A 17,193-nucleotide genomic window follows, 5' to 3' on the forward strand; every position below is an offset into this window, starting at 1 on the left:
TGTAATATGAAATTTATATAAAATCAAAAATAACATTTATAGAAAGAATTTATAAAAAATAAATAAAAAGGCTTCATGGAAGCAATCCGTTAGCATACCCATTGCACATGAAGCACAATTATATATGCTTGGACATCATCTAATTAATCTTCTGAACCATATGTGTGGCTGCATACAAAATGTTTTATGCGCATCCTCTACCTTCCTATTCCTACATGTGCACACGAATAACAGTGCATATATGTGAAGTGGCAAAAAGCAACGCTAGACTCTACCATCATTGTGCCCCTTTAACTTTTCCACATTTATGTCTGGTGAACAGGGAATATCTCACTAGAAAAGAAGACATTTGTGCATTGTTTGGCAAGCAAATAAATATATTTATTTACATTTTCCATAAATCAACAATGTTGTGACCTGGTGCAAATATTAATGTCAACAAGTAAAGTACTTACAAATTATTCCAATGTGCTCAAATGCAGATATGACAATTCTGTTTTTGTACCTCAGCACAGTACAGTTTCAAAATTAACAAACTGCACAGCATCAGCAATCTTAAAGTATCTGAAGAGGGGAATCACATAAAGCTCCAATAATAGACTGTGCAAACAAAGCTAAAAAAAAAACAAAGTACTTAAGAAAAATCTGATTAATCGGTTGCCGTTGTGATATGTACTACTATGCACAATTCATGAATGGAACATGTTACCTCATTGCATTGCCTCCATGTGAGCACTAGAACAGGCAGCTTTTTAGGTCGCTCTTTCCGTGTTTTTCTATTGTCTTTTTTTGTTTTCTGTTTTTGCATTAGCAAGCATGGCCATAGTGAATCACAAGCAACCAAGGACAGGATGAGACATCTACAATGCGACTGCTAGCTCTAAACTGATATATTTATTAGCAGACTCTGGAATATACACACATACGCTGCTAAGAAAATGACAATTTAACCAATAGAATAACAGACAAGAAAAAGGTTATATATCTTCCCCTCTCCTCATTCTATTTCACAGGCAGCCCTAGTATCATTCTGTGTGTGTCCGTGCGTTCCCTTTGAGATAACGTATCTCTGACAGAAGCAAATCCAACAGTGGACTGCTTACGGATGCAACTATCTTTGATTTCTCTAACCACTTGTTATTTAACCGCTGCCTTGAGCTGTGTGTTCTGGAAATTTAGGCAGCATCCAGAGTCCCTGCAATGTGTTGCCATGTTTCTCGAGGGCCTGTGTTTCACTATGGCTCTCAGATACAAACTACCCCATTTCAACACAGTAGAAAACACAGATTTGTAAATAGCATCTGTTGATTGCACTGTACATACCCCCCACATAAAGGATCATAGTGGATACTACATCTTGTGCGATAATGTCAGGAACACAAAAAATATAGATTTTAAACCACTCTTACGTCATAGTAGTAGTATTTGTGTGAAGCTGCGCAATTCCTGTCCTGCAAATAATTTAAACCATATGTTTCATCTGCCAGTGTGATGATCCCCTGAAAAGCAATTCACACTTGGCGGGAACTACCGGTTCTGAAACCTATCCCTGACATGTGTAGCCATCAGGGAGGAAACCCAAGGGCTGCGGTGGAAAAGACAAACACACACGGGCTATGTTCTCTCTGTGTATCAGCTGCTCTGGCTAGGTTTCTATTCACGCCTGTATCAGTAATGCATGAAGACCACTGCTAAGTTGTGTTGAGAAACACCACTTTATGTTTGCCATGTCTAAATGAAACGTACCTGACCTGATCCAAATTAACCGTTCTGAGTCTGGAACACACAAAGAAAAAAACGCAACACACGCCACAACATTAACAGATAGCAAATGAGCTGTAGCGAGCTCCACTTTGGGACAAAGTCAACAAGTAATTCACCAAAAGTCAATGAGCGCCTGAAATGTAACATCGCCGGTGGCGTAGCCCGACCTCAAAGGTAGGGGGGGGGGGGGGGGCTCGATACGAAAACTCCCCCCCCCCCCCCCCCGCTGATCCTGTGTCGACAACACACACATACTTGTGCACACTTCAAACTGAGGATTAAAAAAGGGAACGAAAATAGTTGATTTAGATGTTCACAGTACGATTACATGTATAGGCTGTCATGACCAATGAAGTGGTGTCACGAGATTGGAAGTATTTTGAAAAGCTCATACTTTGAAAACCATTCAAGAATGCTTCTTAGATAGACGCCATGAACTGCAAGAACTTTCGCGATAGTCACACTGGTCCCCCCCCCCATATATTATGTTCTCGGATTTGCACGATTTGTGTGGGTCGGTCCGTGGCAGGTAGGGGGGGCTCGAGACCCCCTAGCCCCCTCGTGGCTACACCACTGAACATCTCTGACTGCTAGCAGGATGGCCCACGTTCAATTCCTGGTGCTAGCACTGACTGGCTTTTTCATGAATTATTTGTTGGAAGTTTCGATGTGCTTGAGAACCATTCGTCAACCATTGTATCCTCATGAGGTGATGAGGGTTTGTCATCCCAAAGAGACTCCCTTTCTGGCATGTGTCCTTATGGATGCTCATCACTGCAGAAAAAAAGAAAGAAAGAAAGGAAAAGCATTTAATGACAAGAAATGGATAGTCGCATTTACTGCATAATGATTATGCACAACAGAAAGAATACTTTTGCACAGAAGGCTGTACTTCTTGATGTCTAACATCAAGTTACAAAATTCCAGAATATATGACATGTTGTAAGGTAGAGAATAAGTAGAGTTATTGAGTTGTCGAGTTGAGTTGAGGGGGCAGTCGTACCCCCTTTTTATTTTATTATATATGATTATATAATTATCTTTATGTCTGTACCACCCCTCGCTCTCTACATTACAACATGTTTTATGTATTCTGGGATTTTGTAACTTCATGTCAGACATTGACAAGAGCAGCCTTGTGCACGAAAGTCTCGTCTCATTAAAATTTAGATGCTCTCAACAGTCTTCTTTCTGTTGTGAATCTCTATCGCAGCATACCTGCACATTGCTGTTCTACGTACTGTGACTTTGCAGTAAGAGTATGGACTTTGGGTAAAAAGACTACACAGCACTGCTCAGGTATTTTTGCCTATCGAACAGTATGTATGTATTCAGTATGCACACAGTATTTGTGCACCGGACCCACTAAAAATGTAGTGAATGTGGCATTGCCCACGGTAATGCACCAAGTTGAACATAATTATTGTAGAATCCAGGTATTTTAGCTTACATGTCAAGCCAGTACCACACCAGTATCCAGTGTGAAGTTGTGACAAATAAATAGCTTCCATTTTTCTTAGCTCTCAGAAAACAGACAGTGAATTAATAAGAGTAGACAATGTTAACATGAATTCTGGGCTATTCTTCAGTTGAAGATTCACAGATAGTAAAGGCACCTTCCTCAATGGACGTTCATGACACTGAAAATTCTAAAATGTTATCAGAGGCGACATCAGCTTCGGTGTGTCAAAGGATTGTATGTCCAACAGTAATCCAACTAACAGTAACAAAAATGTGCAAAAGACAAATTAACTGAACTAATGTAACGTACCTTCTATATCAGACAGTAAAGCTTGTAACACCCCATCCACAGGAACCAGTGTCCAGACACAAAAGTGCTTGAACTGGGAGATAGCAGCTAATCGGAATGGCGATCTTTGTTTTCCACCCTGGAAGCACAGGTTGTAACTTTGAGGGCAGATTTAAAAGTGGTGTCAAAATGTCTGCATGCGAGTGCACATGAAAAGTTGAACATAGATGAATACTCAAATTATAACATCACATTGTCATACCTGTTGGTGGAGGTGGACTGCAACTAACGTGTCAGCAATTTCTTCATGACCAGATGCAAGCCAGATCATGCTTCATTTCCGCCTTCAGCGTGCACCTGTGATAATTCAGAAGTTAGATTATCAATAGTACTATTGTGTTGTTAATCGTGGTTATATCAGAGTAAGCGCAGTAGGACAGCTGCACAATCGATTCATTACGCTTGCTATTTCTTATATATGAACCTCGACTTACCATTTTTTGCTCTCGTTTTTTGCCTTGATCCTCCGTGGCACGTTCAAAATGTTATGCGTCGGGCACCTCAGATTTTCATCAGACGATTTCGTGCCGAGATTCCAAATTGCCTCTGGAGTCGCGCGTAACCTATGATAACATTCGTGGACGAAATCCTTGCAGTGGAAATTAGCAGGCACCACTGTCAGCCAAGAGCTTCGCACTGCTTGGTCTTTTGGCAGCTTATAATAGGTAACACTTGAATGCACCGATGAATTGTTCTAACAGCGTAGCACTCTCGCATCTTCGACAACTTCGCCGTGGCATATTTACGATTCATATCGCTCCAGCCCATAAAAGGCAAGGTCAGAACAAGGAAGTGCACTTTCCCAACGACGCTGTGCCAAAAAAAAACATTCACATGCTTTGTTTCCGGCTTAGCAACAACATAACAGCTGTTCGCTTATGTACGATCCACAGAGGAGGAAACGAAAGAAGCCAAGCAGCCAAGCCAAGAGTCCATGCCAAGCCAAAGACAGATAAACCGAGAGCAGTGACGTCGGTGCGCCCGTGCGCAGGGTTTGCCGACGGTCTGACGACCGGGCGTGGGAACTAAAAAAACTGTTTTCTAAAAAACTACGAACAGTTGGAGCAAGATATTTCGCACACATATTCAGTGTTCGGTAATGAACACACAGCGCGAGTATCGCTCAGTTCTGCGGCACTTCAAAATCGGCATATCTGACCTTTAACATATAATTGGAAATTTTCTTTGCAACATTTCCATGTCAGGGCTATTTCGAACAGTATTATTTTGGTTGATCGACGTCGGTGTAATGTTGATGGCTGATGACTTACGACTACGAGTTGTAAACAAAAACAAAAGACGAAGTTCTAGCGGTTCTAGGTTCTAGTTCTAGGACGAGCTTGCGAAGTGAAGTCGTCGAAGTACTCCGACGTCCGTGTGCTGCGATTTCGGCGAGTGTGGTCAAACGAAGGCGAAAAGCAATTGGACAGAGAGGGTCACATTTAGAGCTAAAACGGCGGAGATCACTTTACCTAGTCGTATATTACTTCGCTTGGTAGTACGCCTAGAATATCGACAGTATGTCCAAATATCGAACCATCTCCAATTTTGTAGTACTATAAGCATGGCAGATAGACTCTCAGGCGTTGCTATCATCATTTGCATTGGCCTCGGGGTTATGGTGAGTTGTTTCTGCTTCCTATAATCATCAGAGCTTCTCGGTGGGGAATGCTACAGCAATGCACATTGCAGATGCTGTTGTTGCTGTTCATATTCGCAAAACGTCAAATCATGAGGTTCACTTTGAAGTCGAAAAACAGTCCTCACTTTCCTATTGGATACGGAGTGTCAAAGGTACGATGAACGTTGTTCCCATGAAAAGCCTCGGACGGCATTTCAAGGCACGCATTTCTCTTTATAGTCACTTCACGATGAAGTTGACAGGCGACTGTTGACCATTAAGGACATCACTTATGAACCTGTGCTTTTAAAACAACAAGAGGGAATGCATTTCACTGGAGGAAATAGTCTGGCTCAAAGTAAGCAACAATGCTAAAAATTGTATACAGATTCAGTACATTAATTTTTTGAGTTCTGCTTTTTACAGTCCGCCCGCCTCACCTCTTGCGGATGAAAGCTGTAGACTGCCTAGCAACTTTAGGTATAGGCACTTGTTGGGTATGTGCTCGTTAACATATGGACAAACGCTCGTCAACATTGCAGAAGCTGACCTGCAATCTGCCGACAAGACGAGAGTCCGATGTCCTGGTCAGGATGTGAGGGTGTTCCTACTCAGACAGCTTCAAGACGGTCCGCTGGCAAACTGTGACCCAAGAAACGTGTACAGGTTTCTCGATCTGTACGAACAGGCTCGTCATAGTCCGAAGGTAACCTCCAGTAACTGTTGCCGGCACCCGTTAAAGCATAACCAACCTTGCAGGACTTTGCTGAAGAACAATACATGGCATACATGCACATCCTCGAAGAACTGCGATCGTGGTTAGTATATCCTGAAGCCTTCAAAGTCTCTTGAGAGTGCTGATGAATGATGATTTTCCAGCATCAACATACCAAACATGAATGGCCCTAAGAGGTATGCTGCTCCTCAGCGGCCCAACACATCCGCAGAGTTATCTCCCGTTAACTTCTCGTCGACAACAGACTTGACGACTGCAGTTGTTACAAATGGCACGGAGCCGCTGACGAGCTGTCGTCCAACATCGCTATCGTTCGCGGAGGCTGAAGAGAAAAACCGCGACGCTGCTCTCGAAACATCCGTATGACACCGGCTGTTGTCTCGGCGGAGAGATCTCATGATAATTGCGTGACCAGTTGCAGTACGGCTGCTTATATGTGTACATAATGTCTGATGTGTGGCGTGGACTATGATGTATATAATGACAATAGCAGGGATGTTGACGTTCTTGAATACTTCCTATGGAAGTGAAATCAATGGTATTAGAATGGAATAAAGGCTTTCAATATAGCAGATGACAATTTCAAAATGTTGGAGAGGCTTGTTGGGATGTAGTGTCAGCATGAAATGCGAAGTACACAGTAGCCTTTTCGCTCAACAACAGGAATGCATATTTTAGATTTTATTCCAGCAGAGCCACGTAAACAATATTTGCTAAAATTAAAATATAAGTAGAACCACCAGTAAAGTGTGGAAGCAATAACGTAATGACGTATGTACATCCTTCAATGATATATTAATCATCTCTCTTCCGAAGCTTGGCTCCACTTATCTTACATAATTGCCAGACATGTATACATAATATATGTATATATACAAAAAATAGTACGTCTCCAATTCAAAAATATTAAAGGAAAAAAACATCGCTGTACGTCACAAGACTCAAAAATTCTCTTTGGCCATAACGAAGAAACGGAGCCAGACTTGAGTGCGGGGCCGATAACGAGTGGGGGGTGGGAAAAAGAATCACAACTTCTCTCACAGACACGGTCACAGAAGCGCAGCGACATCACAGCCAACTGAAAAAATTGGCGTCAATTCATTGTGAACGACGTAGTATAATTCTAGTATTTGGTGCAAAGTTTGCATACCGGAAAGCACAACTTTGCACAATGCGTGCTCATGTCTGAAACATCAACAAACAGCTTGTAGAATCCTAGAAGGGATACAGTATTGCGCGGAACATGCTTTCAAAATTGAGGTAAGCACGCTGTTCTACAGCGGGTGCGGAAGCACAATTTCGAATGTGATATGCAAGCGCAAAGCCCCTTGTAACTATATCGCACAACCTTGGAATAGCGTAGGAATTCTCACCTTTGTGAGCAAGATATTATGGTGTTATCTCGGATGTCTTCTATATTCGATACGTACTCTTCTGCACAATCAATCCTCAGTGTTTAGATTTTGATGCCACGGGTAGATGATTATTAATCTTTCTGTCGATGTTACAATGGAGTTGCATAAATTACGTCCACACATCCTCAAACTGTACAACAGAGTTCAAAGCAATACTAGTCCTCTTTAGAAACCTCCAAGTAATCTCAGTTACACACCATTTTGACAGTCACTGTACTCATTCCTAATCACATCTCATTATCTCCTATGACGGCACATCTTGGGGAAAATTGAAATCTCATGCAACCTAGCCACGTCTCCCTCTGTCCTAAGAGTCATCCTATACATGACTATTCCTCACTATATATTTTTTAAGCCACATCGTTCTCGGGACACAGCAATTTCAATCGAAGCGCAGATCTTAGACTAGGCTGGCGACCACGACGTCCCGCTCGGGAAGCTGACGCAGCTTCATGGACCCGTCGGCGCCGCAGGAGAACAGACGTCCGTGAGAGTCCGTGTAGAGGTGTGTCACACCCATGCCGATGTTGCGGAAGAGCGTGCTTCGGGAATGTTCGTTAGGGAACGCGTAGAGGAGCAGATGAACTGAGAGGCCCCATACCTGCATTAGCACAGACGATCCCGTCAGGTGAACCTTTCGAAATTGTTGGTGGCCATTTTCAACCACGTGGCCCTTCCCCGTCCACTGCCTTTCCCCTTATTCAAAGTGTGGCAACACTGGCAGTGGAAGGGAACACATGGAGCAGTCCAAATGAATACTACTTAGCCACACCCACAAATGAAGGGAGTGCAAGAAGCAGTCAAATAAGCAGTCTCGCGAGCAGGGGCATTGGAAGGCGGGGACAGCCAGTCCTCACACGAGCTCAGACTGCAGGGCCTTGCCTCCTTTCATGCACTGCGATAGCATAGGGCATCTACAGGTCTTCCCGGCGATTTTAATCCAAGTGCCAGCTAAATTAATCCATGTGCCATGCAAACTTTATGGGGCATGGATTAATTTAGCTAGCACTTGGATTAAAATCGCCGGGAAAACCTGTAGTACTGTAAGATTTGCATGCTCACTCGTATGGATTTTGCATTTTTTTTTTTCTTTTTGTAAGTAAGGATAGTTTGTTACTTTGCATAAACATATTTGCTGGTGCCTCCACTACCCATCTGACACAAAACGAATTTCGAAATGAAGGGTATCTCTTTCTATTATTCACACAGAGAAAGACTAGCTGTTGCATAATAAATCGAATGCTGCAACGGGAAGCATATTTGATGCCATTCTTGGTGTTTAGCATGTGCCATTCCATTTTGCCCTTTTCTCGTAGTATGCGCCAAACCTTCAAACTTGCACTTACGTCGCAAGGCAACTGTGTCAATGATGAGGATGTCGTACACAGCATTGAGGTAATACAGTGGAATCTCATTAATTCGAGCTTCAGGAAGCACAGATTTTTGTTTAAAGTAGTGGACATTCATTTATATATATATATGTCGTGAGCCTATAGAATACAATTTGTTATGTAAATAGCACAGCATTTTGGAAGTTTTCGTCTACACAAGTGGACACATGAGCACCTAGCCATGAAAACTGATGCCTAGCCAAACACTTCTCACCGAAGCACTAAAAGGGAAACGAAAACAAAAAAAATTCAACGCAAATTTTCTTGATGCTTGATACCAGTGTGGCAGGCAATGGAGATGTTTACAAATTTACTGCTGTTCACAGCAACGTGCACAGAGTTTGCCAGTTGCCCACAGCAATCAGCAGCAATGCAAAGAGCTTGAGGAAGCTCTGCAACAAGAGCCAAGGTATGTCACTCCAAGTAAAAAGTGTGGCTGGGGACACCCTTATCCATGCATCAAAGCCATTATTGGATGCAGTTGGCAACAGCATGTATAAGTCGTTAGAGTGACACGTGCAGTTGGAGCAGACACTTTGTTCCACATTTATGAAATGGCTTTTGTGCGTGAATCTGTCTGTGAACTGCTGATATTCCATTCATTCCGTATAAGGAAAAAAAAGTGTATTAATGAAGTGAAAGTGCCATGCAAACGAAGCTAAAGAATCTTCTAAAAAATATGAAAGCATGGCAGGTCAACCACAAATTCGCAATTTGACAAGATTAATGTGAGACTCGCCTTAATGTCACCATCTGCCGATCCAGTGATGTAATACTCTTCCTTGGGATCTAGCGTGAGGCACTTGATTGCGGTGTCGTGAGCTTGGAACTTGTGCCGGATTTGGCGTTGCCTCACATCAATTATGGCTGTGTGGGTTAAGGCCTCTAAACATGGGGATGCAGTGGTTCTCAATGCTGTCAAGCTTACACATTTCAACATCAGTGCACATGTACTATTTGTGTAGTGTAGTATAGTCTCTGAAAAGATCACGAGTTCCATCGGACACCGTCAGTTGAGAACAACTGCTATCGAATAACCAGTAGAACAGAGCTGCAAGAGGCAGATGTCAGGAAGAGATTTCAGTGGTACCCGTCTTCACATCAAATAACGAATACTGTAAAGCCCTTTAATATTCACAGCCACTAAATTTTGCAAATTCTACAGGTTTTCCTGGCGATTTTAATACAAGTGCCAGCTAAATTAATCCACATGCTATGCAAACTTTATGGGGCATGGATTAATTTAGCTGGCACTTCGATTAAAAGTGCCGGGAAAACCTGTAGATGCTAAAATTCCTGGCTTACTAAAAAGTGATATGCAGGAAACTGGCTAATACTGCATTCGATAAAAGTGACACTGGTTATGGCTGTGTTGTACTAAAGCTGTTCAAATGCTTACCAGTAAACCAAAAGCAAAGGTAAAGTACGGCATGCAGTTCCAGCATTGTCTTTGGGGTGTCAAATCTTTCTAGAAATTTTTGCGCACTTAACATTTGCAAAGATTAGGGACTTGCAAACATTGAGGGTTTTATACGGCCAGTTCCGCAACTTCGTTCTACTACAACACCGCATGTACGAAGAGCCAAGCAGCATTACACTGCTGAGACTAATACATGAGGAACACACCCATACACACACACATCACAGAGTCCACAAAATTCAAGGATACCAACATCTCCTTTCTTTCCAGCTGAAATAAGCAGCTGATTCTGTGGTGCGAAAACAACTGCGGCGCTTCCGTGTTCGTGGCAGTGGAATGCTGAAAAAGCCATCTCAGTGCTGCCGGGTAAAGCAAAAACTACAAGAGTGTGTCAAACTCACGTGAGACCAGAGCTTTCCGCAGCGGAAGAAGAGTGTCCCAGATGCAGACGTTGCGGTTTTCAGCCGAGTAGCCCGCGGTGGCAATTAGGCTGGACGAGCTGATGAAGGCAAAATCACTTGCCTGCTTCGAGTGGCACTGGGAGCTCTGTAATAGATTCGCTGCTCGATTACCAGTGATGGCCAGTAGTTAACTACATGTAGTTAAACTACTAGTTAAACTACCTGATTGTAGTTAAAAAGTAGTTATCAACTACTTGCAGAAATGTAGTGGCAACTACTAGTTAAACTACTATTTTGAGTAGTTAACTACAGTAGTTAGGTTACTGCAGGCACCAACTACTTCCGATTTTGCTGCAAGCTTTACGGCACGATTGTGCTTACGACTTTTACTTTGAGCTACATGTTTGATGAGAACGGAGGTGCAGAGCAATGGTGCCGTGCATGTGTACCAAATTTTCACTTTTATCACTGTTTGCGATTCACATTTAGGTGTCCAAGAACACTATAGGATGGGATTGGTGTTGATGGGCAACGTTAAGTAGTCATAGATGTAGTCAAAGAAGTAGTTTTAACTACCTCCACTGAAAAGTAGTTGAACTACTAGTTAAACTACTCCACTGCAAAGTAGTTAGTAGTTATAGTCAAACTACTGTAGAAGTAGTTAGTGGCCATCACTGTCGATTACATCTCACGAGGAGACACTGCTAATCATGCGCAAACTCACAAAGAAAGGCCTCGCATTTGGCGATGTGATGCCAACTTGCCAGAGGCTGAGATTGCCGTCTGCATCTGTGACACCAAACTAGAACAGAGAAAGGACAAACAGTGAGTACAGGCTGACTAGTGTGACTGTTCACATTCAAATGTCTTACGCAGAGCAAGAGAGACGTACCTTATTGCCTTGTTGGTTAAATTGGATACTGGTGACTTTGGCAAAAGTTCCAGACAGTCTAGGGGTCGACACTGGTTGTGAATGGCCCCATTCCCATAGACTTACTGAGCCATCCTGACTTCCAGACAGGTCTAAGTTTAAGAATGTGGACACTTAGCAACCATGCTCCTCCCTCGAGGAATATGTCGTCTTTGACTTACAGACTGGTAGAACAGGATGAGAGCATAATCTTCGTACTGAGTCTATCCTATGCCTCTTCAACTGCAAATAAAGACGCAGATAGTAAAAATACTTTACTTTATGTGCCTTCTAACCTCTGGAGGTCTCAATTCATCTCACAGAAGATTTAGAACATGTAAGTTAGTTGTCTGAATGCAAGTCTTTCAACTTCACACAGAGAGAAAAAAAAAATATGTCCACACACACTACAGAAAGACTAACTTTGGAAAGGATTGCTCGTGTCACATGCTACACTACCTCGGGGTTAGGTACTCCACGTATTGCCACCATGCTACACGTCAGTAGGAGGACAACACAACAGCAACACTGTCAACACAATCCATCAAAACTACTGCTAATCTGAATGTACAACCAAGTGGGACATTACAATTGGGGACACTACTGAACACGGCTTTGTTAACAACTCACCGGTTTGATCATGTGATGACTTCTTTCAAGCACAAACTGACAGAAGAGGGGATTAGAGCTGCCAGGAAAGTGGAGCCCTTTCGGCTATTTATTGATTGAATGTGTTTTTTGATTGATTGCATTTTTCATTGAAGTGGGAGTAGTTTGGGTTTGGGTGGGTGAGAAAGGAAGGGATCAAAAGGAAGAGAGGAGAAATGAAAAAAACAGACATTAGCACAAGTATTTTTTTTGCTACGGAAAGCGATAAAAAGGGAGCAGCCAGTCATGTTTTATCAGTCCTGTGGTTATATAATGTTTTCAGTGATGTAATGGTAATGGGCAGACGGAAGCGGGATAATGGGACGCTAACATGCCCAAATGCGATTGACGGCCTGCTCGGAATCCTATGTTAGGTAATCAAGCACTACCAGCAACACAGCCAGATGTTAGCACACACGCTGCAATGTTAGTTAACACTGTCAGGTCGCACGACATAACTGAGATGGAAATGTGGGTGGATGAATGCGGCCTTTGAACCGTGCGCTGTGGTGAATTGCAAGTAGAGTCACGGACCAATTTGTCTGTCTTCTACGTGCCACAAAATTGTTCCAAATGATAGAGCAGTCCTAACTTTTAGTCAGGGGCTAGAAGTGACAGCTTTCCCAAAACTGTTACTCAAAATAGGCTTCTATACCTATCAATATATGCTTGCTTCACAACAAACAAGTACTACATTGTATTAAGAAATGCTTAATGCAAATTTTCGAGGCACAGAGTGACAGAGGTACGCCACCCATCCAGAGGTTCCTGCGCATGCACTGCATTGGCGCAACCAATGCACTAAAAATGCACTGCCTGTCATGGCTCTCCGGTTGTCAGCAGAGCCGTACACAGTTTCGCTCTTCTGCTTGGTTTGCTTTTTACCAAGGGAGTCGCCATGACATCATACTGCCACCCAAAATGGTGACGAAAACAAACACAGTGAAGCGGGGATTTCGTGACAAAAAATTTTCACAGACTAACCTGATTTTACGCTGCAAATGTACATCGTAATATAAATTTCTCGGAAATCAGTTTCAATTTATGCTCATCCATCGATATCCAACTGAAAATAATACGTTTTGTCGCCGGTGTTACGCCTAGTGAACACGGCGATCACAACGAAATCGTAACGGCGCCGTGCTGTACAATCTTATTTTTAACAGCTGGATTTCATGGATATAAACATTCTTGCCTCTTATGTTCCAACTATTCATGTAGATTTGTTTAAAAATAATACCGACAACAGAATGTGTCCCAGCAGGTGGTTCTGCCGGCAGCGGTACAACGACGGAAGCAGACGACAATTCCCGACGTGCCTTACGCTCCCTAGGTGGCGCCTATCAAATTTGCACCAACAATCCACTACTTTTGCAGATTGCGAGAGGTATCCATTTCAATCCCATCCAATCTACTTGCCACCCAAAATGGCGCTGCCCATGTTGGACAGGGGGGGCAAATAGTGAGGATAGGCTGATTGATAGCGCCCCATATTTCAAGACTTCATTGGTCGGAAAGCTGAAAAAGTGGGTGGAGCTTCAGGTATAGGCATGACCCATTAATGGCCAGACTCCCTTTTAATATACGGGTCTGGTTGTCAGGAGACAAGCACCCCAAACAGTCAGTCAACTTCTAGCTGAAATACGTACGAGTGAAAAATCAAGTGATGCCTTTCGTTGTGAGACAACTATGATCATGAGCGACGCTACAGTGGTTGGGTCTGTGGATTAATTTTGCCCACCTGAGGGTTCTTTAACATGCTCCAAAATCTCGGCACACGACATATCATATTTAATCCCCCTCTCGGAATACAATGTGTCTAAGCAGCTTGTACCCTGCCGCCAAGTTGCTAGCATCCTCAGCCGGGATCCAACCTCCAACCTTGGGATCAACAGGCGGACACGCTACAAATTGAAGCACCAGGGCCAGTATCGAAGAAGTGGTCCCAAATATTGGACACGAAACTGCATTGGAGCAATACGACGAGAGCATGGCTATGCTATGTGTGTGTGTGTTGCTTCTTCCGCTCTTCCTTCTTTGCATCTGCATTATGCTAAGCCATAGCTCTCATTTGAATGAGATGGATGATACAGAAATACTTCGCAGTCTAACTTAGCATGAGCACTGCGGGAACTGCCGCTACAACCTTGAGGTGGCAACAGCAACGAATGGCATAATTTGCACATAGGCGGTTCAGCTATGTGCCTCTTTCTGAAACACGTCTATGGTCCTAGCTTTACGCTTTAATGCAAAAATATTGAAAAAGGATGGCAACCTAGCATCAATGCAAACATTTACCACATGTACCAGTACCAAAGTGCCAAAGTTTGATGTACCAAAACTTGAAACCAAGTCAGGGTTTCTACAAGAGCTGCAGTATATCACTCTGCAGTTACTTGCACACAGTTTGATTAAACTTCAACATCATAGATTTGTGTTTTGACAGTAATTTTTGCGAGAATTCAAATCTGTTATTTCGAACTCTGCGCTGGTAAAGATTTTAGACCAAGAAGGAATCACTCTAACAAAGTTGGTTAATTTTACCGCAGCAGCTGAACGAGCAACTCAAAGTAACTCGGGGCAAACCCATACGAGACATAAAATGCAGAGATGGGCTCACCAGAGTAGTTCCCCGACCGGTTTGAGCCGCAATGGGCGGAGGATTTACGTTGGTGGGACTGTTGAATGTTGGGGTTCCCCCGGCGCCCCCTCCCGACCCATGCGAGCCCGTGGACGTCATGCGGTCTGCCGGATGTTGGATCACAAGGAAGTCCATGGCTTGCACAGGTGGGGCTTCCGGTGCTCTGGACAACAATTCCTATCATTTAGATTTCTCTCGGAAGTACGTTCATGAAAGACGTACCGAGCAATGTTCAAGATATCAAACTCCGCTTCATCTTCGAGCCACGGCAGAGGTTCCAACATGACGGAAATGTCCAGTTCCTGCAACTCTTTCGGTGTTGCCAGTGCAAGTATGCCTTCGGTCACCTGTTCGGAAGCAGACGACACTTTGCTCACTGGGCATGTACCTGAGTACAGCCAACGCCACCTAGGTACAGAAGGCCTGCTTACTGCCTCCTCTCCCTCCTTCATTACGTGGACATATAAAGTCGTCTGCTACTGCGAATCGCCGTTCTGCAAAATGATTGCAGCTAACTTGGAACCTGTAGACCTGAATATGTTAACAAAAAGTGCAACATGCTTTCCAGAACATCAGTCTTGAGAAAGATGTGGGACCGTTTTGGGCTTAATTTTAAAGTTTTCCCATTTAGTACACGGGGACGTTCAATCACTACTAGCAGACGGCGGTGGTTCATCTGCGTGGCCCCGACCGCTGAAAGCTTGTTCGTGATTGGCTACGGCCGTTGAAAACACGACCCTGATTGGCCGACTCTGCATCACGTCGACAAGTAAGCGGGCTTTCTCTTTCTAGGTGGTGTTGGTACAGCAGTGAACTCAGATGGCTGTTGAAGACAGACCAAAAGCCAGGGGCCATGATGTTTATTATTGCGTAACAGTCTTGCACAACAAATAAAAACAATGATAAACAAAGAAAAGGGATGTTTAACTTTTTTAAAGCTGATGAGGACGCCCGCATAGGCGTCGAAACGTCCCTTTTCTTTGTTTATCATTGTGTGTTTATTTGTTGTGCAAGCCAGTGTTATGCAATAATAAACATCAGATGGCTGTGCAGTCTAAGCCTCAAACTGCCGTATAAACTAGCCACTACTGGTGAAAGAATATGACACTCCAACTTCTATGCTCTCACACTTCCAATGCTAGTGCAAGTTGTGCATTCAACTTGTGCAATTCAAGTTGGCAACACTGTTAGGAACAGGAACTAGGAGCTACGACTCATGCAGTACCAGCCGACTCCAGTTCAGGCTGTGCTAAAGAGTCCTGCTGTGCAAGCACTGACCTGACTGACACAGAAGGTAGAAATGCTTTCTTGATCCTTGTGGATAATCCGAATGGGGTCCTGAACTGCTCCATCGACAGACTGGTCATCACCTTCACCAATGGGATCCTGGTGGGATACGAGCTTGGTATAGCGCGTGCTGTAGTCAATATTAACGTAGCATACAACACATCGCTAGTAACGGAACTGGTACGTAATCAGAGAAGATTAAAAAATGTGCCTCTGGTTCCGCATGCTTACATGTGTGACTGGGTGCTACAAAATGTAACGCAAATGTAACATGATTATGAGCCTGGTATCGAGTGGATGGTATTGATGACATTCCGCATATTACAGGAATAGACATTTCAATAAATGGTGCGCTACTACCTCTTGCTGTGGTGGTGGCCCAACCTTATGGGAGAAGATGTAGCGGATGAAAATCTCCTGCACTTCTTCTTGCCTTATTAGATAATTCCATAGGCGACGCGTGGGCAAGGTAGCCGGGTGTTTTGTCCTGAAAGTGTGGATGCTCTTTATCAGGACCTCATCACTGATTTTGAACATGCTCGCGTCATCGACCTCGAGACCAACGTGACAAAAAGACCTCTAACTGAGTCACGGCACATCTGGTCAACATGCGGAAACCTTAACCAGTCCGTGGAGACCCTCTACCCAGTATATACGCCTTCTTGCCACGTGACGAAACAACGAGCAGTCAGCGATAAAAATCTGCCGCTGCTGGCCTCTACTGTCGTCCCTATCAAGTCGGCTTTGAAAAGTCAGGACCTCCCCCTTTCGGATTAACCCTTGGTTGGAACCTAATTTCTGCCCTGAGTCTCACCCAGCCGTACACACTTGTGTCAAATGTGTTCACCTTCAGGACATCTTGTTGTAATGTGGTCAGTATGAATTACAGCGTGATGAAGTATGTAATACAGATGCCTATCGATAATTTGGACACCAAAAATTTCTCTCCCCCCCCAAAAAAAATCTCATACCTCGCACAGAGGGTGACACGTGTTAAAGTAGAAAGTTAAGGTTTGGGATGTCTCCTGAAATCACTGACCTAGAGATTATGTACTCATATCGCTTTTCCAACCACCGAAGTGCTTAAAAAGGCGGGGACCAGGTCACATTATGCTGTTGTTTTCACGTAAGGATCGCCGAAACCAAGCA

General features: G+C 43.6%; 2 protein-coding genes and 1 long non-coding RNA gene across 4 annotated transcripts in view; 1 reads left to right on the top strand and 2 right to left on the bottom strand.

The window, feature by feature from the left end:
• Nucleotides 1-1,973: 1,973 nt before the first annotated feature.
• On the bottom strand, nucleotides 1,974-4,734 carry LOC135389031 (uncharacterized). Its single transcript, XR_010421559.1, has 4 exons — nucleotides 4,009-4,734; nucleotides 3,777-3,871; nucleotides 3,536-3,653; nucleotides 1,974-2,538 (listed from the first exon to the last, which is right to left on the bottom strand). It is a non-coding gene; the product is annotated as an uncharacterized LOC135389031 (long non-coding RNA).
• LOC135389030 (protein C1orf43 homolog) lies at nucleotides 4,578-6,503 on the top strand. Of its 2 annotated transcripts, none has more exons than XM_064618966.1 (7): nucleotides 4,578-5,195; nucleotides 5,267-5,368; nucleotides 5,436-5,553; nucleotides 5,607-5,675; nucleotides 5,738-5,901; nucleotides 5,955-6,013; nucleotides 6,075-6,503. In XM_064618966.1, the coding sequence occupies exons 1-7, from the start codon at nucleotides 5,139-5,141 to the stop codon at nucleotides 6,295-6,297; spliced, it is 792 nt and encodes a 263-aa protein (XP_064475036.1). In that variant the 5' UTR covers nucleotides 4,578-5,138; the 3' UTR covers nucleotides 6,298-6,503. The 2 variants fall into 2 exon arrangements, with proteins under 2 accessions (XP_064475036.1, XP_064475037.1); XM_064618967.1 differs by having other exon boundaries at nucleotides 4,583-5,195; nucleotides 5,622-5,675.
• A 94-nt stretch (nucleotides 6,504-6,597) lies between these two features.
• LOC135389032 (dmX-like protein 2) overlaps nucleotides 6,598-17,193 on the bottom strand; it is a 49,660-nt gene continuing 39,064 nt past the window's right edge. The window contains exons 47-59 of the mRNA XM_064618968.1: nucleotides 16,405-16,531; nucleotides 16,276-16,290; nucleotides 16,036-16,143; nucleotides 14,980-15,104; nucleotides 14,737-14,920; nucleotides 12,099-12,182; nucleotides 11,651-11,711; nucleotides 11,451-11,581; nucleotides 11,283-11,360; nucleotides 10,559-10,703; nucleotides 10,407-10,496; nucleotides 9,477-9,604; nucleotides 6,598-7,947 (exon numbers count right to left, since the gene is read on the bottom strand). Coding sequence (XP_064475038.1) covers nucleotides 7,747-7,947; nucleotides 9,477-9,604; nucleotides 10,407-10,496; nucleotides 10,559-10,703; nucleotides 11,283-11,360; nucleotides 11,451-11,581; nucleotides 11,651-11,711; nucleotides 12,099-12,182; nucleotides 14,737-14,920; nucleotides 14,980-15,104; nucleotides 16,036-16,143; nucleotides 16,276-16,290; nucleotides 16,405-16,531 — 1,477 coding nt within the window. The 3' untranslated portion in view covers nucleotides 6,598-7,746. The remainder of the gene's footprint in view (nucleotides 7,948-9,476; nucleotides 9,605-10,406; nucleotides 10,497-10,558; nucleotides 10,704-11,282; nucleotides 11,361-11,450; nucleotides 11,582-11,650; nucleotides 11,712-12,098; nucleotides 12,183-14,736; nucleotides 14,921-14,979; nucleotides 15,105-16,035; nucleotides 16,144-16,275; nucleotides 16,291-16,404; nucleotides 16,532-17,193) is intronic.

The sequence above is a fragment of the Ornithodoros turicata genome, chromosome 3, assembly GCF_037126465.1.
Source record: "Ornithodoros turicata isolate Travis chromosome 3, ASM3712646v1, whole genome shotgun sequence".
NCBI lineage: Eukaryota > Metazoa > Arthropoda > Arachnida > Ixodida > Argasidae > Ornithodoros > Ornithodoros turicata.

What these genes read in the sequence shown, in the direction of transcription:
- LOC135389030 (XM_064618966.1), top strand. Translation starts at nt 5,139, where the DNA reads ATGGCAGATAGACTCTCAGGCGTTGCTATCATCATTTGCATTGGCCTC. An exon ending in AGGCTCGTCATAGTCCGAAG is followed by an intron (nt 5,902 to 5,954) that starts GTAACCTCCAGT and finishes CCAACCTTGCAG; the next exon opens with GACTTTGCTGAAGAACAATA. An exon ending in CTCGAAGAACTGCGATCGTG is followed by an intron (nt 6,014 to 6,074) that starts GTTAGTATATCC and finishes ATGATTTTCCAG; the next exon opens with CATCAACATACCAAACATGA.